The sequence below is a fragment of the Suricata suricatta genome, chromosome 9 (genome assembly GCF_006229205.1).
Source record: "Suricata suricatta isolate VVHF042 chromosome 9, meerkat_22Aug2017_6uvM2_HiC, whole genome shotgun sequence".
Classification (NCBI taxonomy): domain Eukaryota; kingdom Metazoa; phylum Chordata; class Mammalia; order Carnivora; family Herpestidae; genus Suricata; species Suricata suricatta.
In genome coordinates this window covers 9928216-9955476 of record NC_043708.1, presented here as the reverse complement: position 1 = coordinate 9955476, position 27261 = coordinate 9928216, and the positions used below count along the sequence as shown (strand labels likewise).

Sequence of the window (27261 nt, the reverse complement as noted above, 5' to 3'; positions counted from 1 at the left end):
ATATATATATATATATATATATATATATATATATATATATATATATAGTGTGTATACACACACACACACACACACACACACGAGTATTACTTGGCAATCAAAAAGAATGAAATCTTGCCATTTGCAACTATATGGATAGAACTAGAGGGTATAATGCTAAGTGAAATCAGTCAGAGAAAGACTTCAGTCAGTCATATGACTTCACTCATATGAAGACTTTAAGATACAAAACAGATGAATGTAAGGGAAGGGAAGCAAAAATATAAAAGCAGGAAGGGGGACAAAACAAAAGAGACTTAAATATGGAGAACAAACAAAGGGTTACTGGAGGTGTTCTGGGATGGGGGATGGATAGTTACACTATATGCTAACTAACTTGGATGTAAATTAAAAATAAATAAATAAAATGAATATGCTCTTGCTGAAAAAAAAAAAAAAGGGTGCCTGGGTGGCTTAGTTGGTTAAGCAACTGACTTAGCTCAGGTCAGGATCTTGCGGTTCCTGAGTTCCAGCCCTGCATCAGCTCTGTGCTGACAGCTTGGAGCCTAGAGCCTGCTTTGAATTCTGTGTCTCCATCTCTCTCTGCCCTTCCTCCACTCATGCTCTGTTTCTCTCTCTCTTTCTCTCAAAAATAAATAAACATTAAAAAAATTTAAAAAGAGAATATAGTGTGCCCTAGAAAAACGTCAACATGTGCTAAGTTACTATGTGCATAGTATTATCTAGTATAACATTCATACTAAAGACTTACTCAATTTCTAACTTGAAATGGAAACACTAATAAACATCAGAAATCTCCCCACATATTGTCTGATAAGGTAATTTTTAGACTGTTGGGGAGCATTTTGAGAAAAATAATGAAATATTGCCCTGGATTATATAGAGTTTTTCTTCCTAAGAACCTTAAAATATCTGTTACAGTCCTCCTGGAAGGAATCATATTATCCTCGTTTATATGTAAGAGAATGAAGTGATAAGAAAAAAGAAAGGGTTGGCTTAGGTTAACTTGGTGACAAAACCAACTTGAGCCTCTATCTGTCTTCTCTCATTCTGATTATTTATTGAGTCATTCATTCAACAAATATTATTAGGGACTTACGATGTATGTTCTTATTCTAGGCACTTTGTTAATTCGTAATCTAGTTTGGAAGGGGTGAATACTATTTTTACAGAAGGTGGCCACATAATTTATTCTTCACATTGGTCTACTTTTGAGAGTGAAGAAAGGGTGATATTCATAATGACCTCAAACAAGTTTAAAGTAGACTAAGATCTTGGATAAATGGAGATACATGGTCACCCTGTATAGATGTGAGTCACTGTCAATCCAAGGGATGTGTGATAGATGATGATTTGCATAGCTCGGGGGTGGAGAGGGCATTTCTGGATAACTGGAGAAGGATTTGGGAACAGATACCATTTGGATGGGCATTGAGAAGATAATAAAATGTTAAGAGGTAGAGATGTGAGATGCGCATGACATTTTGTGGAAAGTGGGAATGTCAAGAGTAAAGATGGCAGAGTTAGAAGGGACAAGAAGTGAGTAGTGCATACTTAGATGATACCAAGGCTTTGTTTTTTGCTGCATGGTATGGTCTTTTGGGAGTAATACAAAACAAACCTGAAGAAGTAGATTAGGACCTGAGTGTGGAGGGCCTTGGAGATGGGGACTTCACTTTATGATGTTTGGAGATCTATGGAAGATCTTAAAACAGTGAACAGGGTCAGAGTTGTATTGGAGTAGCATGAGTATGGAGAAAGAGGATCATTAGGAACCACTCATATTTAAGGGAGCACAAACAACATGTTGCAAGGGCTTTGGGAATGTAAAGATATAACATAGAACTTCTGTAAAGTTTAGCAGAAAAGGAAGAGAGAGATCAGATATTTAGAGGAAAAAGGATGTCAAGATTTAAAGGTCTGAAAATATTTATTGTTAGTGGGATGGTTCGGAGGAAAGGGAGTAGTTGGTAGAGCTAGGTCCTGGAAGGCAAGAATATTCGATCAAGAACAAAGGATGGGTGGGAAAGAAGGGATATTCTTTCCTTTGAAGGAGATATATTTTAAGGAAAAGAGAAATAAAGTGTCAAAGGGAGCTCATTACTGATCCTTAAGAATAGTGTGGGCTTATGTCTTTTTCTGAGAGGGAGGAGGATAGAGATTAGGTTGGAAGCTCCAGGAACATGGGAAAAAAAGTATGGAATAGCTTATAGAAGAAAGCAGTAGTGTATCAACCGAAAGTAATCAAAGAATGACCAGCTTCAGGGTCAAGCTGAAGTTAACCAGCACCAGTTTGTAGTGGATCAAATTAGTAGGAATTAGTGAGAGGAAGTTAGCTCTGGGGTTTGAGAGTGAATGAGAAAAGGAGGTGATGTGGGTTTATTTAGGAGTGGGGATTTATGATTTGATTATGGTGGAAGTCAGGGAGAAAAGGAATTTTAGGGTAAGGAAATGGTTGGCTCTGGTATCCAGTCTAAGATGGGAGACCAATGAAATCAGAGAAGGATTGATGTTTGGGAGAAGAGGATGGAAGAGAGGGAAAGGATGTTGTAGGATTAGGACTATTTTGGGTGGGAATACAGTTCAACTCAGTACAGACGCATACAATGGGAAAGGTGGAGGGTCTCCAGAAGTTTCCTCAAGATAAAATGGGATTCTGTGGATGTAATTAATGGAAGGAGCTGGTGGAAGGGTAGACCTGGCTGACCTGGATATGGGGAAGACTAGGACTGATCTGGACAGAAGGATGAGCAAGTCTAGGCAAAAACCATGAAGGAGCAGGGTCAGGGGGAGTTAGGCAGAAGGTCTGTGCATTCTGTGGGAGTGAGGATCCTACGTGGGCTGACTTTTGTTGTGAAAGCAGCCTCTTACAGGCTAGTTACCCAGGCCAAGTGGGTTGTTGGTGCTGTGGGGTCTCTGCCTTGGTCTTTGGGGTGCATAGCCAAGGTTTTTCCTCAAGATACCACCCTGACACAAAAGCCATGCTGGGCAATGATGGGATCTGGGGCATGACATTATTTTTCTTATTTCAAACAAGGCTTCCTGAGACAAATGGAAGGCCGTATGGGACTGGTGCTATCCAGGGTTTTTTGTGTCACTGAGATGGTTTTCTACCAGTTCTAGTATATGGTTTGCTTCCTTCAACTACTTTGATAAGCCTTGGTTTTGTGTTCACTCCTGTGATTAAGGAATGGGGGATCTTGACTAACAGCCCTGCCAGTGGGTGGCGAGGCTGTTCTTAACAGAAAAAGAGTTCTTTGCTAGAATAAAGAGGAAAAGACTGCTGGGAAGGCAAAACCAATAAAACTGCCCAGATAGTCACTATAAAATTTTTTTTAAAAAAATCTCTTTTGACCCCCACAACGAAAGTCAGTTTTGTATATTATTTAAGTCATCGCTCATTTATATATCTGATTTCTAATATATAATTTTTAATTTTTATGTTAATATGTAATATTAAGTGGTGTTTTCCTACGTTGTTACATAAAAGTAATCTCTTTAAAAAATGAACACAATAGAGCATAGGAAAAGTTTACCAGAGGGTTATAGTCTTGTGGATGACTGTAATTTCACCAACAGCTTCCTAGCAGCTGCCTGTTAACGACATTTCCCATAAGCTAAGATAATTGCATTTGTTTCCTTTTTTTTAAAGTTTAGTTTTGAGAGAGAGAGAGAGAGAAGGAGAAAAAGAAACAGAGAGAGAGAGAGAGAGAGAGAGAGAGAGAGAGAGAGAGCGAGGGAGCACTGTGTGAGTGGGGGAGAACCAGAGAGAGAGGGAGACACAGAATCCAAGCAGGCTCCATGCTGTCAGCACAAAGCCTGATGCGGCACTTGAACTCACAAAACGTGAGATCGTGACCTGAGCCAAAGTCAAATGCTTAACTGACTGAGCCACCCAGGCTCCCTCATATTTGTTCTTTAGAAACATTATCATAACTGTGAGCACTTTACTTCTTCTTGCTTCCTCAGCTTGTGGAGAGTCGTCAAATCTGAGTTCTCCCAACTGTCTTCATTGGCGGTTCCTCTGCTTCTCCATGCTCTGTCCCTTCCTCATGGTGCTGACATCTTCTGGACAATCATAAATGGCAATTTCAACAGCAAAGACTGGAAGATGAGGTTTGAAGCAGGTACCTCTGTATTAGCTTAAAAATTCTCTCGGGGTTACAAGGGAAACCAGATGTCCACTCTCGATGTCTCTTGTTGGCCTTCCCATTTCTCCTTTCATTTTAAAGAGTGCTGTTTTCCTTGCTAGTGTCCTTTGTGGCTCTACTTAATTGAGCTTCCTCTATAATAGTATTTTGCAAAGTGGTTCTTAGGGAGGATGACCTTGTTCAGGTTTCCCTAGGATAGTTCTATTTTATGCCTGTTGTCCAGGTATATTTATTAATTGTATAGTTCTTTACTCTCAAATGGATCCTGGCTTGAATGATAAAGTATGTAGTCAACATAATACATGACATTATGTAGTCAACATAATATATAATACAACATGATCCAAAGTAACTGGGGATGTTTGTTAAACGTGCAGATTGTTGGTAAGGCCGGAATCTACATTTTTAACAAGATCTGCAGGTAAGATGGCTGGCCAGGAATCTGAATTTTTAACAAGGTCTGGAGGTAATTCAGTGAAGTTTGACAATCTCTGCTCTTCTGTTCTTGCCATTGAAGCATCAGGGACCACGTCTGGTGCATGATGGGTATAATTTCCTGGTCCTTAGAATGGCAAGTGCTCAGAGGAGCATGGTAAGGAAAGAACCTGGGCATGTCCTCTTAGCTTCGCCTCTGCTGCCTTCACTGTCACCCCAGGCTGCCAGTGCTCCTGTTTTCAAGGAGCAGCAAGCAGGGCCCACATGCCATGGTCTGCCTTACAGCATGGTTCTGTGTATTTTAGCGTCTCCAAAATTCCACCAAGAAACGGAAGTTCCATTAGATGAGTTGACTGTTACATGTTAGAGTTCAGCCCTCTCATCGGTGGTCACCTCAAAGAGTTCTTATTTTTTAATGCCCAGTGAATCCCGGGGGCTGGTTTCTATGATAAATCCAGTATAGTCCCATGGTCTAACTGTGTCCGCAGCCTCATTTCTTTCTCTTCTATCTAACACACTGTTGCAGTTTCCCATTGCTTCCTGCTTCCTCTCATCCTTGCCTTGGCCCCTCTGCTCTCCATCTGAAACCCTCTTCCCTTCAAGGCCCACTCAAATGCTGCCTCCATTTGATCTTCCTTCAAATGCCAGCAGTGAGTTCCACCTTCTCGGTTCTCTCAGTGGAAATTATTTCTTTATCTCTTGGTCTCCTTGGCATTTTATTTATATCTCATCAGTGGTACTTATAGCTTTAAAACTTACATTTTAGTTATAGCTGTGCCTGTCTTATTGCTTCTAGTCGACTCTACTTTTAAGCCACAACTTATGAATGATTCATATGTTAGTATGCTTGGACTGCTCAGGTAGGAACAGAACACCATAGACTGGGGGACTTAAACAGCAGACATTTATTTCTCATAGTTCTGGAGGCTGGCTGGGAAGTCCAAGATCAAGGTGCTGGCACATGTGGTTCCTTGGGGAGGGCCCTCTTCCTGTCTTATAGATGACTGCCTCCTCTCTGTGTCCCCCCATGGCAGAGAGAAAGAGCTCTGGTTCCCTTCCTCTTCTTATAAGGATACAAATCTCATCATGGGGGCCCTGCCCTCATGACTTCATTTAACCCTAATTATCTCCCAAAGGCCCCACCTCCAAATGCCATCACACTGGGGGTTAGGGCTTTAACATATGAATTTTGGTGTGGAAGGGGAGGAACACAAACTTTGAGTCCGAAATAATTCATTTTCTACTTACTTCTATCTTCCTCCAAGTATCTTTGATAGTTTCTTAGTTATACACACACACATGCACACACGCATATTTTTCAATATATAAATATATTTTTAAGTATATGTTTTTAAAATAAGTGAATTGGTGAATTTACTGAATAAATAGTACATGTACTAGATACTATGGGACCAATACAAAAAAGTATAAAAGCAGATTCCTGCTCTCAAGAAGCGAGTAAATTTAATTGATGAAGCCAAATATAAACATGTAGGAGATTAAGAAACAGGGGTGGCTGGGTGGCTCAGTTGGTTAAGTGTCCAACTTCGGCTCAGGTCATGATCTTGTGGTTCGTGAGTTTGAGCCCCACGTTGGGCTTTGTGCTGGCAGCTCAGAGCCTGGAGGCCGCTTCTGATTCTGTGTCTCCTCTTTCTGCTGCTCACCTGCTCACACTCTGTCTCTCAAAAGTAGATAAATATTAAGAAATTAAAAGAAAAAAACTAAAGGTACAAATATAATTCAAAACCACAAAAGAAGGCATGTCATATAGCTATGTATGAGCACACAAATGTCTTACGTAAATGAATAGGACGTAACTGAGTAGTATTTTTGCAAGAACTCATGGATTCTAGGTCAGAGTAGACTTTACAGAATGAGTAGAATCTTATCAGCAGATTCTTTAAGGATGGTACAATAGCAATAAGCAGGAAGAATAGAAAGAATATTCTAGGCTGCTGGAATAGTTTCAACAAAGTAGTGAAATGTTTTATTTTCATGGCACTCTTATTACTTCACTGGCTACTTTAACTTCTTATAAAGCCATGATTTAAGGGTGCCTGGAGTCATTTAATGTAATTTTTTCAATGTTTATTAATTTTTTGGACACAGAGAGACAGAGTGTAAGCAGGGGAGGAGCAGAGAGAGAGAAGGAGACATAGAATCCCAAGCAGGCTCCAGGCTCTGAGCTGTCAGCACAGAGCCCAATACAGGGCTTGAACTCATGAACTGTGAGATCATGACTTGAGCCAAAGTTGGATGCTTAACTGATTGGGCCACCCAGGCACCCCCCTGGAGTCATTTAATATAGATTTGCAGAATAATTAGACTGACTGACTTATGGAGTTGGGTGGGGGATGGGTGAAATAATAGGTGATGGGGATTAAAGAGTACACTTACCATGATGAGCGTTGAGTAATGTATGGAATTGCTGAATCACTCTATTATATACCTGAAACTAACATAACACTCTGTGTTAACTATACTAGAATGAAAATAAAGAAACTTAATTAAAAAAATCTATCAAGTAAGCGAGCATATGTTGCATATAAAAATATGTGGCTGCTCTAGCCCTGGGAAGTCCGTTTGTTGTCATTTCACATCATGACATGCTAAGGTGGAGTAGGGGGTCCAGAATCTAAAGCCAGGCCTGATGGACACCTGTGCTCCACAGAAGGGCTTATGGGATGGACAAAGAAATGAGCGTGGAGGCATTTTGAAGAGTTTGAAATGTAGTTTGAATTAAATAATGAGGAAGACCATTTAAAAAAAAAGGCAACCCACAGCTAAATCAAGCCTGTCTAGCAGGAAAATACTGCACTAGGTAGAAATGGTCTCTGTTGCCAGGTGAGACGGAACATTCAAGAAGGTGGCATTAAAATTTACTTTTGGTATTTCAAAATAGTGTGTGGGGGCCCAGAGTTAACTTTTTCTTTATGTGTTCAGTTCTTAGCTTATTAAATGTCCCCCCCCCCTTTTTTCCCCTCTGCCTTTTACCTTGCAGTGGAAAAAGTGGCTGTAATTTGTAGATTTTTGGATATTCACTCAGTGACCAAAAACCACCTGCTGAAGTACTCCCTGGCGCATGCCTTCTGCTGCTTTCTGACAGCTGTGGAGGATGTCAACCCAGCAGTGGCCACCAGGGCCGGTCTCCTGCTTGACACCATAAAGAGGCCGGCATTGCAGGTGATGTCCCTCAGATGTATGTTATCTGCTCCACAGATGGTGCTCTGGTCAACCAAGTCATTGAGTTATAAACCCATACAGTAGTGATGATGATGATGACAATGACGATGACAGAAACAGTGGGAATTTTTAAACGGAGAAATATCCCAGAACCACACTTATTAACAGACTCCTTGTTTTTATTTGTCAGTACTTTCTTTTCTTTGTGCATATGGCGATATCACTTTGACAGATATAATTATTGTATAACTTTTTTTCTGGCTGGGAGCACTTGCATTTAAAAGCTAGATACTTTAAGAGAAATCTCTGTGATGAATTACCATATAAATCAAAGCAAAACTTGAGAAGGAAGATATGCTATCAAATGAAATGCCACAAATGCATCAAAGGAACATGAAATATGAGACCTGTAGAGAGTTGTGTATTTATTTTACTTGGCAACTTTATTTTATAATTGGAGAAATCAAGTTTCGGAGAGATAATGTGACTTTATTTTTTATTTTATTTATATTTTTATTTTTGAGAGAAACAGAGTGTGAGTGGGGAAGGGGCAGAGAGAGAGGGAGACACAGAATCTGAAACAGGCTCTAATTCAGAGCTGTCAGCACAGAGCCCGATGCAGGGCTCGAACTTGGGAACAGTGAGATCATGATCTAGGCTGAAGTCAGATGCTCAACTGACTGAGCCACCCAGGTGCCCCATAATGTGACTTTTTAAAGGACACAGAGTGAATTAGTAGAAGAATGGAGACTAGAACTTCCAAAGGTCTGATCTCTTGTTTCTCCACGATGGCACCTGGTTTATTATTTTATCATTATAACTGACACTAATAATCATGGCAAGAGCTAAAATTTATCAAATAGGTACTGTCTTTCCAGGGCAATGTATTAAAAGTGTCCCATCATCCGTAGTCTTATTTAATCCCCACAATAACCTTGTGGGTTCCCATTTTATAGACAGAGAAGCTGAGAGTCGGAGGGGTTGATGACTTTTTCAGAGTCACATGACTAGCGCGTGGCAGAGCAGACTCAGGTCAGAGTCATAATAAAGTCCACATTCTTAACTGTGTGTTTATGCTGCTTCCAAGTGTAAAGGTTCTTCCTCTAAAAGAGACCAAGAGGAAGGTGCAGGAGCTGGGAAATGAGATGGTTTTGCTGACTGGACACACACCTTCCCTTATAAAAATTCCCAGCTGTCTTCTGGATAGGCCTTCTCTGTTGTCCTACCCCTGCCCAGGGCATGGAACATAGGAGGCACTCAACAGATGAGAGTTGAATGAATTAATGGAATGGTGGAATGAAGCATGGTTTTTAAATTTCATGGGTGGGGGGAGGGGCTAAATGGGTGATGGGCATTAGGGAGGGCACTTGCTGGGTTGACCGCTGGTGGTGTATGTGAGTGATGAATCACTGGGTTCTACTCCTGAAATCAGTACTGCGCTGTGTATTAACTAACTTGAATTTAAATGAATAAATTTAGAAAAAGGTGGGGGGGATGGTAAGCAGACTCGTATGCCAGAGAAATGGATGCCCAATCCATTACAACTTTGATTTTTTAAGATTCTGTGTTCCACTCACATTGCAAGACAAGATGAGTTTACTTTCTTTCAGAACCACGGAGGAGAGCATTGAAAGAGAATTAGAAAACCATATTGTGTTTCCTAAAATGTAGCTTTGGAAGTATGTTCTCTTGATACAAACTAAGGACATTGTAAAAAGAAACATTGATTTGGATCAAATGGTTATTAGTGAAGGCATCTAAAAACCAATAATATACGCTTAATTTAGATTTCTGAACAGAAATTCAAGAGATATTCTACAAGTAGAAGTTCCTCTTCTGCATTTTATTTCTACCAAACTTGCAATGATAATAGATTTTAGTTGGATTAATCTACATGGTATTATATTATTCTATATTATGTTATTGTATGGATTGAGGAGGTTGGCTGGTTTTACTCACTTTGCGTAGTGTAGTTGCTTTGAAGTAGCTTAGATGTTAACATCTGACTTACCTTTTCCCCTTCTCTGCCCCAGGGTCTGTGTCTTTGTCTTGATTTCCAGTTTGATACTGTGGTTAAAGATCGACCCACAATACTGAGCAAGCTTTTACTCCTGCATTTTCTTAAGCAAGATATTCCTGCTTTGAGCTGGGAGTTCTTTGTCAACAGATTTGAGACACTTTCTCTGGAAGCTCAGCTACATTTGGATTGTAACAAAGAATTTCCTTTTCCTACGAGTAAGCAAAGCGAAGAACTTGCCTTAAACAGCCACAGTTACTGTTCTTGTACCTAGAAAAGCAGACGATGCTATGTATATAATTTAACTTCCTATTGTGGAGGATGCCCTGACTTCATGAACTCAGTTTATCAAATATTCAGTAATTCTGTAGTCATCCATAGGTTAACCATTTTCTGGCATTCCAAAATCAAAACTCTTCTCATTTCCTTGAGGACCAATGATAACCATTTGTGATGGTGTGTTTCTTAAATATTATTCAGTCATCATATTTGCAATGCTTGCAAGTAGTTTTGTGAGATATATTTACACTTTGCAAATTCACTCTTGCATGCATATTAATCAGTTACCTACAGCTCTAATAGATGGGAAAAGTTGGTCACTCAACTATTTATCCAGTGATCATAAAAATTAGACAATGCAATCTTATAGTCTAAACGGAAAAATCATAGGTGAGAGGTGCCTGGGTGGCTCAGTAGGTTGAGAGTCTGACTCTTGATTTTGGCTCAGGTCATGATCCCAGGGTCGTGAGATTCCAGGTCGTGCCTTCCTCTGCACCTAGCATGGAGCTTGCTTAAGAGTCTGTCTCTCTCCCCTTCTCCTCCCCGTCTCCCCCACTTGCATTCTCTCTCTCTCTCTCTCAAATAAAAATTTAAAAAAATTTTTAAAAGATAAAGGAAAATCATAGGCAATAATCATGATAGGCAATAGAAATGACTTTTTTTAAAGAGAGAGATTGTGGGGGAGGGGCAGAGAGAGAGGGAGGGAAAGAGAGAGAATCCCAAGCAGGCTCCATGCTCAGTGCAGAGTCAGATGAAGGGCTCGATCTCATGACCGTGAGATCATGACCTGAGCAGAAATCAAGAGTCAGATGCTTAACCAACTGAGCCACCCAGGCGCCCCATAATGATGACTTCTTCTATAAGACTCACCATGCACAGAGAGATGAATGAGAATGATTCACGTATCCATGAAAGATGTATTTTAATCTTGAAAATAAACACAGATAGATTGTTTCAAACTAGTTGTGCTGCACAGCCAGCCCCTTAAAGAAAATAACCTCTAATTCCTTCCGCACAGCGATCACCGCTGTGAGGACCAACGTCGCTAACCTCAGTGACGCGGCCTTGTGGAAGATCAAGAGGGCTCGTTTTGCAAGGAACCGCCAGAAAAGCGTGCGTTCTTTGAGAGACAGTGTGAAGGGACCTGTGGAATCCAAGAGGGCCCTCTCCCTCCCTGAGACCTTAACCTCCAAAATTCGTTGAGTATCTTCTTCCATCCTTCCTTTAAATCTGTTTAATGTCTTTCTGAGGCTGCCTTGTCTTGTTGAATGTTCACAGAGAGTAGCATATTTAGCAAACTGAGCTCCTTCAGCAGATTTAGGCTTCAAATTCCCTAGAGGGTCACCCCAGGGATGTCAGTGCTATGGGGGCCCTTTTCTAGTTTGTGGGTGAAGCAAAGCCCTGGTCCAGCAGTTGATGGTTTTGAAATGTAGAAGGCAACAAATCCACTGATGCCTGGACAGAAACGCCGAAGCACCGTTTGCTCCTAAGTCCTAAGATAGGAGGGTGTGCGCACATGACCAGCCTTCCCTGAAGAAGACATAGACAGGTCAGACCCAGGGCAGCGGAGGAGGCAGAGTGGAAATTCGGAGCGCATTTGCTTTTCATGCATGATGGAGACAGTCAAACAAGCTCCCAGACAAACCTCAAATAATGGTTGATTCTAAAAAGGAAAAACCAGGCTGGGGAGAAGTTGAATTTCTGAGCAACTTCACCAGATAACATGTACGTAAAAAGAAGCGTCATCACCAACTTAAAGAAAAAGACCACATATACTTGTTTTCTAAAGGTCTTTCTTTATATTGCACTTTGAAAGAGAACAAAAATTTCCCCAAATTATCAAGTGACTAAATGACCACTTAGTGATTAGCAATGGCTTGTGAATGAAAAGTAATTAAAAGTCATGACTAAATCACCATACCAGCAAACGGGCATATTTAAATATGTTACTAACTTGTCAAATTTATTAAGTGATTTAATTTTTAAACAACTGCTGTGATATTCATAACACAATCCCATAAAACATATTGCTTATTCTGTCAGAAGTGGAAAAGTTTGCTTTTTTCATTGGCATTTGTTAAAAGACAGCCTTATATAACATAATCATTTTTAATCATAAATATGATTTGATTTTATTTATTGCATTTTTCTCTAATTTATGACAAGCAATGGAAATGTGGTATTGTGAAGTTTGGAAGGAGTCAATGAAAGCCCTTTCAGCCATCAATAGCTCAGTTTTTCAGGGAGCAAAGGTAATAGCAGGTGGCGATTTAGAAATAACATGTATTAGTGCTAGGCTACAGGGAAGATGAATCAGATCCTAGAAACCAATATCTAGATTAGATAAATTACCATTTCTGTGAATTTCCCAGTTCTTTTATAACTCAACTAGTCACTTTGGGGATATAAAGTTTATCGTTCTTTCTTGTTAATTGATTCTACATAACAATTTTGAAGATTAAGAACTGAAGTAACACTGAAGGATATTCTTGACATTCACATAAAACCACAAAGTGTTTGTGCCTAAAACGTCTTTTGTGCGACGTTAATTACAAACAGGAAGACTAAACTTTTAAACATGCCCCTACTATCCAGAGAGCTAGCGCTGAGTGTATTTTCTAGGCTCAAGTTGTTTTTAATGCTTATTTAAATAGAGTTGTTGTTGATTTTTAAGCTATGAGGTTGACCAGGCATGAGCAGTCTGCTCCAGCTCTCGGTGGGACACCCGAACAGACACCAGGTAGGTACTTCTGATGTGGAAGGGCTGTGTACAAGTGTCTATACCCCAGGTGGACAAGGTAAAGAATGCAGTGCCCGTAACTGTACCAGAGCGCTAGATATTAGGATTTGCAAACTGGAAGGGTCTTAGCCCCGATGCTCAAGCATTTGAGCCCCTGACATAGCAATTCTTTCTGTCTTACTACGGGCAGATGACTTTTTGATCCCATTAACTTTTGGTCCAGTAAGAGGTATCACATTACCTGAATATGCACTTTGCCCCAGAGAGCCGTTATGACTAGAACTATACATACTACTTATATTTGTATGTGTGTTTACACATACAAATATTATGTTCATCTATACCTGCTATAGGAATAAACATGCATTTCATTTACATTTTAAAAGGTGATACATTTGAGCCACCATCATTCACCCATCCCCCGTAGCCATTCTTGATTCTTTGCAACTCTACATGCATTTCTGTCTCTCAGAGAAAGGAGGATTCAACTGTTTGGAGCCCATAGGATCATCTTCAGCTTGGTACAGTGTAACTACCATTTGATGTCCCGTGAGAGATTACAGGTCATCGTGAAGGATCCTAAGGGTTGCAGGGGCACTGGCCAGGCTGTGACAGATTGAATGTTATCTGCGCAAATGCCGCGGTGCATGGGGAGGGTGGGGAAGGGTTTTTTTTTTTTTTTGTCGAAAACAGACTTGGTAATTACCACCTGTGTATCATGCTGTAGAACATTCGGGTTTTCATCTAAGAATAGTTTTAGATAAACTTTTCAGAATGGCCTCAGAAGGAAAATTTCAAATAAGAAGGCTTTTCAAGACCATGTACACTAAGCGTTATAAAAATGATGCCAGAAGGAGAGGCAGGTAGGGGTGGAGTCAGGAGAGGGGAAAGTCCCAAAGATCATGAATGCCCATGGCAGATGTTGGCCAAAGTGTATTTGCTTTCTTAACATTGATGAGAAAGAGGGATCAGCAAGCCCTTGGTGGAGGACCCCTACCTTGTTCTCTGCATCTCTCCTGCCTCAGCTGTGCTGGGATTTAAAAAAGAATAAAAGTAACAACTCCTGACCCTTAGCTTCATTACAGATGTGGAATCCATCCAGTTCCCCTAACTGAGGTCTTATTGAGATGAGTCTCAATGCAATTTCATAGATTATCTTTATTCTATCCCATCTTTTCTTTTTGTCATAAGGCTTAGTTAAAGTCTTTAATTATTTTTATTACCCATTATCACAATCCAACCAAAAGACTCCTCCCACCTGTCTTTGGGAAAATGTATACATGTTTCTTGAAGTTAAAAAAAAAAAAAGAGGCTTCGGGGGCACTTGGGTGGCTCATTTGGTTGGGCGTCCGAGTCTTGATTTCGGCTCACGTGATGCTCTCACAGTTTGTGAGATGGAGCCCCACATTGGGCTCTGCACTGACAGTGCAGAGCCTGCTTGGGGTTCTGTCTCTCCCTCTCTCTCTCTCGGCACCCCCGCTTTGTTCTCTCAAAATAAATAAATAAATAAATAAATAAATAAATAAATAATATTCTTTTAAAAAGCCTTTAGTCCTTTAACTGTCCCAGCAAAAGTGACCAGATGTAAACAGGGCAGATAACGGCATTTTTTATATTAAATATAAAGCTAAAGCCCTTGGAAGGGTAATTTACACACCACCCCCAGAGTAAAAACTTGCTTAGATTCGGAAACAACAAGCTTATGAGGCCACTTCAAACCAGTTCTCCATTTTTGCATTATTATTTACTAGACAGTAAGTTTTTTAACTTGGGAACAAAGACATGCCAGGATAATTGTAAGATTATACAGGATGGCTTAAGATAGTAATTAAATGGAAACTGAAGAACTTGTTATTTACGGAACATACTTTCGTTCCATCCAAGTCTTGAGCTTTTTATTGCCTGAGCCTGAAATATAGCATATGCCCTTTAATTTTGCAGCAAGACTTAATTTTAATTGCTGTTTAGGTTGAGCTTTCTGACATTGGATTTATAACTAATGGCCTTTTGATCTTAGCTTTTACATATTACAGACGGCAAATTTTGCATCAGAAATACACTTGTATAGAAGGTATACTTCACAACGCTAGTGAAGAACTGCATTTCTTTACGACTCTTGTGAGGCAAATCAAAAGCCTTTGCTCATAAATGAAATTCATAGGAAATTATAGCTGGGATATTAGAGACATGTTAACATTCTCATTTTACAGAAGAGGAAACTAAAGTTCCCAGAAAGGAACACATTTCACCAGCTGCTGGGGACAGATCTGGGTCTCAAGCCCTGACATCTTGATCCCTCGTGCAAGGCATGTGTGCTAAATGCCAATGGGAGCTCAGCACCTTTACTTAATCCTAATTGATGAAATATATAGTTTCACCTGCTAATATGAAATTGGTATAATTATAATTATTTATAAGGCATATTTTCACTGATTCTATGAATACCAGGAATTACCTTTGGTGATTCAGAAAGCCTGTTGAATATTAATTGAATATAATATAGCAGGTTTGATAGGTTGTGACAGCGCAGCACTGGAAAACTGGTGTCCACCCCATGTGGTCATGGGGAGCTCAGTTATATCCTGTTCCTCACCCCCTAGAATAAATAATTTAATAATGGTAGATATATAATAATAAGAATAACAACATTTCATATATGTATAGTACCTCTTTATCTATTAAGAGTGTTTTTAAAATGAATGAAATTTTGATTTCACAACTCTGGATATATATAAAGTATTATTATTACTATTATTATTATTATTATTATTATTATTATTTTGCTTTACATATAGACAGGAGACCTGAGGTCCTGAGAGATTAAATAATTCTGCTTGGATAATTTGCTCAAGATCACATATAACTAACTAGTTGGGGACTAATGCTTGAGTTCAAGTGACTTGATTTGCTTCCTTTCCACTCTAACTAGCTCTTGATGCATTGATGTTAGGGCGTTCTTTCCCCACAGCACATGAAGGCCCTAGTCTGGTTATGGAGGTAACCTGGGCATTCATGTCTACTATGGTGTGCCTTAAGGTCATGAGCGTCCACACCGGATGACCTTCCCATTTAGGACCCAAAGACTGATCTAGAAGTATCCTAATCCCTAAAGCAGCATGGGCACTCTTATTTCTACTCTAGCCTGCAGAGAGATCTTGAGGTCTCTTGGTCTGAATTTGTATCAACAAGAGAAAAGTGTCCAACACTACGTAGCACTTATAAAACTCTTGTATGCGCCTCTCCTGCCCCCGGCATTAGTGTCCCAGCCTAAAAGTCCAAATTACTTCTTTTTGGACTCTGTCTTTCTTTCTAGAGGTGGTTAACAACTCAAACCTTCTCTACCTTGTAAAATGCCTATTGATCATTAAGACCCAATAACCGAAAGAGAACAGTTATTTTTGTAGGAATACCCTTGTTTGAAATAATCATTTTGGGAAAGGACAGTTTCTATTGAACAAATATTTGTTGGGCACCTGCAATACTAAGAAATATGAAGAATGCAAAGACACATCAGAGATTTTTATACTCACAACTTGCTTATAGTCAAGTAAAGGAGAGGAAGGATGAACACAAGTAAGCTCTCTTCCAGAGTCAATGTGACAGTGCTATAATAGGATGCTTTACATTGGGCTCAGTGGGAGGAGAGTTGGGGGCATCAGGCAGGCCTTCACTGGAGGATGGGATGGGCAGGCATGGATGTGAGCTAGGAAGAGGCAAAGGCAAGGATGGGGAGCATATGACAATATAGAGTTAGTCACTGGTCCCAGCTTTATAGCCTTTTGAGGCTGTGCACACATACAACGGAAGTGCCGTGAACCAAGCTTTGAGTTGGGCTGTTGGGCCAGGGAGATCGATGAGGTGGTGTCATTAGAGCTACCGACATAACGCACGCTCGTTTATAGTGCTTGATCATGGGTTTCTCTGGAACGAATGTGGAGCAAGCTTGTGGAAGGTGTGCTTCCTTCCTCTGCCTAACTGTCACCTGTTGGCTTGATGGAGGGACAGTGAGTCCGCTTACACAAAGGAATATCCCCTATTTCCTTAGCCACTTCCTTGCTGTTTGGGGACTTCATCAGTTTTTCTCCCATATAGAAGAAATATTTATCAGAGATATTTATTTGAATTCAGTGTCCTTAGAGACGTAGGAGTAGTAAGCATCTAGGATATGTCAGAACCTGCCCCATATTCTGTGAGGGATATAAAAATGGGTACAACATAGCCCTCACCTTCAAGGGGCCTTTGTCCCCTATGGGAAATAGGCAAATGAGTGAATAAAAAGTTCTGCCTTGCAGTTTGCCCCCTGAGAGTTAGGAAATGCTAATGGAAATCGCCCCCCCCCCCATTCTTCTCTCCCATCCTCCCTCCTCTCTTGTCTTTGGGGGTTTATAGAACTTAGGGATCACATCCAAAATTCTGAGAGGCTGAGAGGAGGGGGGGGATATGTAGTAAGAATGGCTTCTGAGATTCACAGGCTGAGATTGGCTGGGGTTGGGGGTGCTGGGAGAACCGATCACCCTGAGCAAAGATACAAAGGTGGGAAAGTGTTCTGAGACCCACACATAGCCCAGCTTGGAAGAATGTTGAGCATTTGGGGTGGAGTAGTAGGAGATAAGTCTGGAAAAGCAGATCCTGATCCTGCCTGGTTTCAAATCATCAAATAAATAAAATTGTATAACACTTTGGAGTTTCAATCAGTTGTGCCACTCCGTGGACAGATTGTGATGGAGACAGCATGATAAAGTTATGGTAGGAGCAAGACTGCCTCATGATTATATTATCTTTAGAGAAATGGTAAGATCAAAACTTTAACAAGTTAAATCTCCATAGTTAAAAACAGATAGTTATTTCATAGACTATAATTCAAGACTAGAATTTCAAAGTGTTTTAATTGTCACATCTTAGAGAAAATATCATAGGCCTTCAGATTTAAAATGGAAACTCCATACCCTTTGTAGATAACTAAACAAGTAATATTGTCTTTATCAATAAAGAACATCCCAGCTTTTCTAAGTTCATTTTTCTTAGGGATTTGATCAAGGAAACTTTTTTTAAATAAAGAATGTCCCAGTGACAAACTTATGCTATTGTAAGGAAAGATAATAGACAAGGCATAGACTTGTGAAGCCCACACCAGAGGAGTAAATTTTTGGAATAAAAGATTTTTCTTTTCACTTTATGCAAAAGGCTTCATTAACTAGTTCTTTTTTTTTTTTTCCCCCCCAGTACATTTATTTGATGGTTAAAGATCACTTGTTCTGGTTCATTCAGGGGAAGAAAGAAAGAGCAGCAAACTTAAAACTGAAACACTGAAGATCAACGAAGATGTATTTCAAATGATAATAGGGCATTCGCAAAGTGGTACTTAATCATTAGGAAAATAGGATTTGGCCAGAAAGCCAAAGATGTTCACTTTTTCAATGAACGTCTACTTGCAATGGGAAGAAGGATTTTGAAATATTTAAAAGATGAAATCTGAAGATTTATTTTTTAGACCTGAACTAGGAGCCAGTGTCTTAGTTCAGCCTTGTTTGGAACCCCCTTTCTTCTGTATCGAGGCCGCTGAATAGTCAGGGCCATAAAACAAAGGGCGACTCCTTCACAAACGCTCCTTCGTTCCATTTTCAACACTGGGATTTTGGAGTCTAGCCAGTCCGAACTTGGAAGTGGCTGCACAGGACAGTGATTCAAAGTCCTTTAAACTTTGCTTCCCCCTCCGCCCAGGTGAAATAAATTGAGGAATGAAGCTGTACTGTAACAGCCACCACTTGCTGCTACAATAACGTTGAACCCTTCAGGGAGCCTGCATGCTCCCACTTGTGACATTCTTGGCCTGAGCTGGCCCAAAGCAATAACTCCTTCTAGTTATAAAGTAATAGTCTGGAGAAGAAAAAAAAATCAAGATTAAATATTTTTCAATGCCGGAAAGATATTTCTCTAAACCTTTCCTATTTTGTTTTACGAGGATTACACAGGTATTGCTTTTGGTCTGATCTTCTATTTCAAACATTTAATTTAATTGAAATAGACAGCAGTGATTCACATTTCCGGCCTCTTGGTGAAACAGGGTGTTCCACATAAATGACCTTTTTTCCCTGGTGGCTGATTCGTGCCTCATAAATAATGGTGCTAGCAAATTCTTGATCACTGTCATTGATGCATGTGGAATGCTGTAATAAACAGTCCTTAGGTTTTATAGGAATAACTTTTGGTGAAAGCTTCTCTGAAGTACATTGCACCATTTACTCATCATACAGATTCGATGAGACACAAAATGTTCATGTCCTAGGGTCCCATCGAAGCTGCTCGGGTGGCTTGCCCTAAATGAGAGGCTCTTAGACTTCACTGATGATGTTGCTATTCGCCCACTGCTGATGACCCCTTCCCAGTATACCCCCTTCAAACAGACAAACGTTATTCTGAGCGTCTGGGGAAAACTAGATGGCCAAGCTCATTGCCTTCCGTGCATTTCTAAACTAGTAAATTCTGAAATTGCCTTCTTCATGCCTTCTCTAGAGAGAAGTGTCGGCCTCGAGACAGCGGATTTCCACAGGCCCCAGGAAAGTCTCCTCCCTCTCGTTCCTCATGGCTGTGTCCTGGAAAATTGAGATTTGGCCAAACTGGTTGAGGAGTTAATAGAGATCAATTACTACCTACCTCCTCTTTGTAGCCCTCATCCCACAATTATGCCGGATATAGTCGAGGTCTGGTTTATAATGGTTTGCAACCAAAGCCTGTCTTGCTCAGCAGAACTTTTCTGGCAGAATGAGAGACGAGAATCTGGCGTGTGTCACCTAGGCCACCAGGCACAAACCTTGTTTTCAATTGAGAAATCCTGATGTTGCTTGTCCAAGAAAGGACATGAACACCAAGGGTATTTTGAAGAAGCCCCCAAACATAAATAGAGAAGAGCCATGTCACGCTTCCTTCCCCAAAAGTCCCAAACCAACCCAGATCAGAAGAGGCAGGACAACAAGTGGAGACAGGGTATAATTTCTGACTGAAAAATAACAGAGAGAAGGTCAATGTCAGGAGGCTGCTCAGATACAGTTAGTCGTTAGGTTAAGGGTAAGTCAAGGACTAGGTATTTTTTCTTTCCATGTAAACCCTCAGCTCACCTTCATGTGGTATTTTTTTCTGTTTTTAAAAGCTCATGCTTCTTTCTTTCTGTCTGTCCCTCCCTTATATGTTTCTCATTACATACAGCAAGCATTATAATTTGCTATTTATAACTCTGACTATACCCTCCAAAGAGCGCACACTGCTAAAATCTCAGGATTTTGGAAAGAAAGCTACTTTCTCCCCCGCCCTCCTACCAGCTGATCAATGAACATAACTGGATTGAGATAATTATTTAAACGAAATCACTCAGTGGATGTTTTTGTGCTCAGTGGATTTTAGAATATTATTTTTGTGGTTATCTTTATGTGCTTATTTTACAAAGCTGGAAGAGAAACGTCTCTATCAGTTTTGATAAAACTTTGCCAAGATATTTAAAAAATTGCTAAATACAAAGCTTATTTAGGTATCTTTCTTGCTGTGCTATTTTTATTTCTGTTCCCTTATTACTCCCAAATACTTGGTTGTGGATGGACCTAATAACGTCCACCCCTGGACTAATGCTTTGCTTGCTGGGCCATAGTTTGCCTTTAATTGTCCAGTGCAGACCCTTTCAGTATTTAGTGGAAGCAACGAGAATGGTGCTTTATCGACAAGCAAGATTTTAGTGTGAACTTCCCTGCGAGGAAGCCACCCACTGATTGCCTTTCTTGTACTGACAGGACAACAGTCTCCTGAGAATGACAACACCATCAAGGACCTGCTCCCCGAAGATGCGGGGATCGACCACCAGACGGTTCACCAGCTGATCACAGTGCTCATGAAGTTCATGGCCAAGGACGAGAGCAGCGCCGAGTCAGACATCAGCAGTGCGAAGGCCTTCAACACGGTCAAGCGGCACCTGTACGTCTTACTCGGCTATGACCAACAGGAAGGTTGCTTCATGATTGCACCTCAAAAAATGCGCCTGTCAACTTGCTTTAATGCGTTTATTGCAGGAATTGCCCAAGTAAGTGTAAGCTTCCATGAGTCTTAGTGTTGGGGTTTTAGCAGAAGCAAGTCATTAAGTTCCATTTGGCCAACACTGGTTCTGTATAAAGGTTTACACAAGTCGCTTTATCAGGTAGCGGTGTGTGGAAGGGAGTATGAGAAAAGTAAGACTTATAGGGAGGATAGGATTTTTCAGGGGAGCAGGAGTGAAATATACCTAAATAAAATTTACCATTTTAACCATTGTAAGTGTACGATTCAGGGGCATTAAAGATATTCACATTACGATGTAGCCGCTATCCATCTCTAGAACTTTTTCATTATCCGAAATGGAAACTCTACCTAGTAAATAATAGGGGAGTGTAGAATTTTTGTTGATGGGTTTTTAAAAATCTCTTATCTTTTCTGGCTTCAAGTGGAGGACTGAGTTAATCATACAACTGACTCCGTGTTACATTACCATCATCGGCTTTTCCTGTGTTGCCTGTTACTGCTAACTGCTGCGTTTTACGGCTTGGTGTACATTTACCAGGCTTTACTACCCCGTCCCCCCCCCCCCCCCCCGTGATGGACACTCCTGTCGCTTTCAGCTACTCACCCCTCCATACAGCTCAGCAGTGAACATCCTGCACCTGTATCTTATCCACCACCACGGGAATGCCTTTGAGATGTGGATAAAGGGTAGAGTTAATGTGTTCTGGGGTGTATGTATGCCTGAACTGACCAGTGCTACACATCTCATGCTCCAGAATCAATCTGCAAAGGGTGTTGAACATGGGGCTAGAGGGAAATTGATATGATTTTCAACTCTGCCACTGTTATTAACCGTTACGGCCTTAGGCATCCCCCTCCTTCTTTGCTCATTAGTAACAGATTTTTGTTTTGAATGATTAGAGACAACATACTGCAAAGCCTTTAATCAGTGCCTGTCTCATGGTAGGAGCTCAGTGATGGTAGCTTGTATCAATGAGCTCAAATAGATTGTAATATAATGAACACAGATAAGCAAATTAGCAGCAATATGCATGCAGTTGTCTTTTGCGGATGCTGGTAACTGGATGGATCAGCACGGATGCTCAGCTGTTTGTGATGAAGGATGGCACCATTGCAGGTCCAGACTCCCCTCCCTTCCTCCTTTCTTCCCTCACTTCTCTCTTTCATTTAAAAAAAGTTTTTTTTTTTAAAGTTTATTTATTTTGAGAATGAGAGAGCACAAGCAGGGGAGGAGCAGAGAGAAGGAGAGATAGAATCCCAAGCAGGTTCCGCACTGTCAGTGCAGAGCCTGATGCAGGGCTCAGACTTACGAACCCTGAGATATGACCTGAATTGAGATCAAGGGTTGGACGCTTAACAGACTGGGCCACGCTGGCACGCCCCCCCTTTTATATTTACATTATGCATTTTTTTAATGTTTTATTTATTTTTGATACAGAGAGAGACAGAGCATGAGAGGGGGAGGGGCAGAGAGAGAAGGAGACACAGAACTGGAAGCAGGCTCCAGGCTCTGAGCTAGCTGTCAGCACAGAGCCTGATGCGGGGCTCGAACCCACGAACGTGAGATCTGACCTGAGCTGAAGCCGGAGGCTTAACCGACTGAGCCACCCAGGCGCCCCGCATTTTTGTTTTAATAAAGCAAAAAATTAAATACAAATCTCCAGGAAACAAAATAAGTTACTAACATTTTGGTGTATATTGCTGGCTCCAAATTTATATACATTCATATATACCTATATACATGTATATGTATATGCACACGTATTTTCTACAATAATGGGCCTGTGTTATACATGTGGATAAATACATGTAACCTCTTTTAAACTTGGCTTCATAGTGTTGTCATACAAACAATCTTTCACTCAACTAATCTCATATTGTTGACTATGAAGGTCATTTTCAATTTGGGGTGACTATAGGCTGGATATCTTTATGTATACATCTTGCAATGGTTGTCTGATTTTTCCCTTAGGATTTACTTAAATACTATATTGGAGGCTGCGTACTTCTTCTTACTTCTGAGTAGATATTGCTAAATTGCTCTCCTGAAAGGCTGTGTTGAATAATACTCTTGCCAGTGACATCTGAGACTACTCGTTTCCCCTAGTGATTACCAGTAGTGGGGTTTTCATTGATTCTAGTTTAATAGGACATTTCAACAGATAAGATTTTATTTTTAATTCATAATTTAGTGGATACACCAAACAATTAGATAATTAAGTGGATTGAAATGATTTTAATTTACAAGTTTTTTTACATTTCTTGTGAGGTTTAACTCCCCCCCCTCCTTTGTTCATTGGCCATTACTGTTAATGTTTTGTGAGATGCCTTTGAAATATTTTGCCTGTTGTTCAGATTTTCCTTTAGGCTTATGGACGTTCTTTATAGCTTTCCTTCAGTTATTAGTATTTTTCCTCTTTCAGGTTATGGACTATAACATTAACTTGGGCAAACACCTTCTCCCCTTGGTGGTTCAGGTGCTCAAATACTGCTCTTGTCCTCAACTACGGCATTATTTCCAACAGCCGCCTCGCTGTTCCCTCTGGTCCCTAAAGCCTCACATCCGGCAGATGTGGTTGAAGGCCTTGCTTGTCATCCTTTACAAGGTGAGTTTCTGTCGTCACTCCTTCTTAGGGTGCAGTGATTCTCTTAAAGAGAACACTGAGGAGATATAACTTGAGGATTCCGTAGGAGAGTGACCCTCACAAGGAAGAATCAAGAGTGTTGAGAAGTAAAAAGCCATTGGAATAGAAATAGAAATAGAGACCAGGCCAGTGTATGTGCTACAAATGTCGAAAACAAACAAACAAAAAATAACGAATTGTAGGCTACTGAGATCAGCAATCTCTGTTTGTGCTCAGAATCTCAGATTTTATCTTTTTTTTAATTATTATGTCAGAAAACAAAATTGTGTTCATGCCAGAGAATTTTCTTGAAAGGAACTGTAACTGTGAACTGGCATACATTGCCACCCATGGTTTGGTGCAAGAGGAAGGGAATGGGACTCCTTGTCAAAATAAGGCCATAATAAAAACCTACAGTTTTGCTTTTCTGTATAGTTCTTTTTATCCTCCCGAGAACTGCTGAGAAAAATATCTAGCAAGATCGAGTGGAAAAACTTACCCTTCAAAATAACTGTTTGTATTTTTCTCCCTCTATTTTCTTGAGCAGTATCCATACCGAGACTGTGATATCAGCAAGGTCCTGCTGCACCTGATTCACATAACTGTCAATACGCTCAACGCGCAGTATCATAGCTGCAAGCCCCACGCCACGGCAGGACCTTTGTACAGTGACAACAGTAACATAAGCAGATACAGCGAGAAAGAAAAAGGTACTTTACCTGTCTCAATTCTATCCCAAACTTAGCTTGAATACGTAATACGTTTCTGGACAGTGTTTTTCTTAGGAGATAGCGGAGCGCCCCCGGTATCATTCTGGAATCAAAAAATCACCTACTGCTTCATTAATGTTCCGACTTTCCTATAAAGGTCGCTGCTTTAATTTTCTTAAATGAGCATTCCAGAGAAATAACTGCTAGGCTTCTAAAGTCCATTTCATGAGAAATGTATTGTGAAAAAAAATGTCTGTAATTTGGTTCAGTAGCCTTTGTAAGTCTATCCTGTGTGTTGGAAGCATCTTGTTTTGGGCTGTGAAGTCCATCTTGGTCAGCACTCCATGGAGCCATAAGCCATAATCTTGTCGTCTCTAGTTTGTTCCTGAACTTTGTGCTCACAGATTTGAATGGAGTCTAAATTCAGATGTGTTTCTTCCTAGCCTCCTCGTTCAGTAAGAATTGATTTAAGGCAACTAAAATGAAATTTTTACTGCTTGGGTTTAAATTATTTCCAGTATCAAGACTTTTTATATTGGTAGCTTTTCTGCAGAGGAGGCAATAGAATGAAACTTTAGACAGAGTAAAATCCCAGCCTGGAAGTCTTCAGATGAGAGGTGAAAAATGAAGGTGTATGTCTTTAGTGTAAGTCACAAGGGGTCTAGACCTGCAAAAGGTGACATCATCTAATCCAATCCTGGGAGAAGGCCAAGCGCTCCATGACCCTTTGTGTAGATTCTAGACTTGTTAGGACTGCTCTGGAAATACCTCACTAGGTATACAGTGTTCATTTACTGCTAAAAGGTCCAAGAATCTAGGTTGGCCATGGACGGAATTGTGAGACTGAAGTTCTTTAAGTTCTGGTAGCATTCAGATCCTTCCTGAGGAATATCTTGTCTGCCAGCTTTGGTCCCAGTTTCTGGAAAATTGGATAGATTCAGTTAAACTACACAGGTCCTCAATCTGGGCTCCCCATTTGGGCCTGTCTCAGATGAGCCTTTCTGAATGGGAGTAGCCATTTGGAATTCCTTCCAGCTAACATTTTGTATGTTCTGAGGATTATTCCAAAATTATGTAATGGAAGTCACATAACTATTTCCTTGAAAAACTGAATTTTTCAAAAGGGAAAAAACTTTTTAAGGACGTAAGGAAATAAAACAGATGGTCATGTTGCATCTCCCCAGAAACGTGGGGATCTGATTGGCTTTGTCTTCTTTGCAGACCTTTTGTATCATTTTGATCATTAACACGTAGTTATTATTTGACCCAAGGAGATTAGTATGATTACTTTACCTATCATCTGCTGCTTCAAATTTCATTTAGTTGTAGAGTCTTGTGCCTTAGGACTGGCTCAGTCCTTAAAATTTGGCTCTAGCCCTGTACTCCCTGAATACTTAAGAAACCTTAAATCACCATAATCACACTGAGCCTTGTTTTGTCATATGGGTAGATGTAAAAATAGGCCAAATACTATGATTTCTGAGGTACTCACCTTGAGTAGTAGGCTAATTATGTTTATTGTGGTATTAAATACATTTTTGTAGCCTATTTTTGCCTGCTTTGTATGGGACTTTGGCTTTTCCAAAGAATGAAAGAACAAAATTTATCAAGTGAACTTCGTGGGTTGCCACATAGCAGCCCTTTCCTCACATGTTTTTGGGTTTATCTTTGATTTAAATGTGGCTAAATAGGGACAAAAGAGTACACAGAAATAGTCTTGCTCAGCACTCTAAGTGACAGGTTAGTTTACGGAGCCTCAGGATCATCGGAGTCAAAGAGTCCTTCAGGGATTCATTATAGGTACACATGGCAACCTCCCCAGAGAAGGGTCTTCCTCGAATAGGGGGGAATGTTATTTTCTGTTTTCTTTTTCCTTTGTTTACTCTTTTCAGTCCATAATCATTTGTGGAGCTTTTGAAATGACCAGTGGCTTTTCTAAGCTTTTTCTGTGTGTCGTGTGTCTCATTACCAAATGTAGAGTACAGTATTTTGCATTCACAAGTATAAGGTGCATGTGCTGTTAGGCTGTGTCTATACCAGCTCTTAGATCCCAGGAAGGCATATGTTTTTGGAAAGGGCAAGACCTACTCATTGTGTTGAATTCTCTTTTGCCAAATTAGCCTGAAAATTCACCCAAAGCAGGCATGGTCAAGGAGTGTCACAGATTCCTGAAATGTGTTATCCGATTTTAAGAGCCTTGGAAAAATGTCCCCACGAAGGCCCTATTGGAATATTGAGATGTCTGTCTTGAAAATGCTGCCAGGTGTCACATGGAAAATGAGAGCCAACCTTCTAATGGGTTGTTCTGTCAACATTTGGATAATTTGACATCTGGATGAAAGACCAAGCCGTGGCCACAACTTGAGCTGGTGTGGAAATCACCTCAGACGTTTCCTCATGCTTTCATTGAAGTGCTTGTGTAGACACAGCCTAAGAGAGAATAACCTCCTAAGTGTAATTTTGACTTTCTCTCCCCAATTAGAAGAAGATAGTGTTTTTGATGAATCTGATATTCATGATACACCTACTGGACCCTGCAATAAAGAGTCTCAAACTTTTTTTGCAAGATTGAAAAGAATAGGCGGCAGCAAAATGGTGAAATATCAGCCGGTTGAGATGAATGTTCAGAGAAGTATGAATTTTTTCCTCTTAGTAATTTTATGCAGAAATGTTGTACTCTACCGTTTGTTTGGGGTGAAATCTTAATTTTATTATGTTACTACACATTTTAATGCCGTTGATTTTATATACATGTCTGCACAAACAGTATATATATACACACATTTATATATATACGTGGCTGGGACAGACACGCCATGATGTCATGATCGTCTTAGAGGGCCATTGCTTGATTTGATTTGTTGCAAAATGTTTGCTTCTCTTCCACACAATTTGAATACAGTTTCCTAGTTCTGCCTCAGCCAAAAGCGATCCCCTCTCCCGTGCACAAATGAATAGAGCTGAGGAATTATCCCGAAGCCTGATTTTGGAAATAAGATCTTAAACTGCCATTTCGGGTTCTTTCATTCCAGAAGTTTTCTGGTTTTCGAAATTAGAATTGAACTTTGCAAAAAAAAACTTG

The 27261-nt window shown here is 40.3% G+C and overlaps 1 protein-coding gene across 3 annotated transcripts in view; it reads left to right on the top strand.

Annotated features, from left to right (window-relative positions):
- Positions 1 to 27261, top strand: part of UNC79 (unc-79 homolog, NALCN channel complex subunit) — a 258645-nt gene that overhangs the window by 140279 nt on the left and 91105 nt on the right. The window contains exons 24-32 of one of the 3 annotated variants that reach the window (XM_029952060.1): positions 3970 to 4127; positions 7588 to 7769; positions 9803 to 10004; positions 11084 to 11263; positions 12740 to 12805; positions 20584 to 20870; positions 23269 to 23451; positions 24017 to 24179; positions 26662 to 26811. In XM_029952060.1, coding sequence (XP_029807920.1) covers positions 3970 to 4127; positions 7588 to 7769; positions 9803 to 10004; positions 11084 to 11263; positions 12740 to 12805; positions 20584 to 20870; positions 23269 to 23451; positions 24017 to 24179; positions 26662 to 26811 — 1571 coding nt within the window. The remainder of the gene's footprint in view (positions 1 to 3969; positions 4128 to 7587; positions 7770 to 9802; positions 10005 to 11083; positions 11264 to 12739; positions 12806 to 20583; positions 20871 to 23268; positions 23452 to 24016; positions 24180 to 26661; positions 26812 to 27261) is intronic. The other 2 variants (XM_029952059.1, XM_029952061.1) reach the window with 2 other exon arrangements.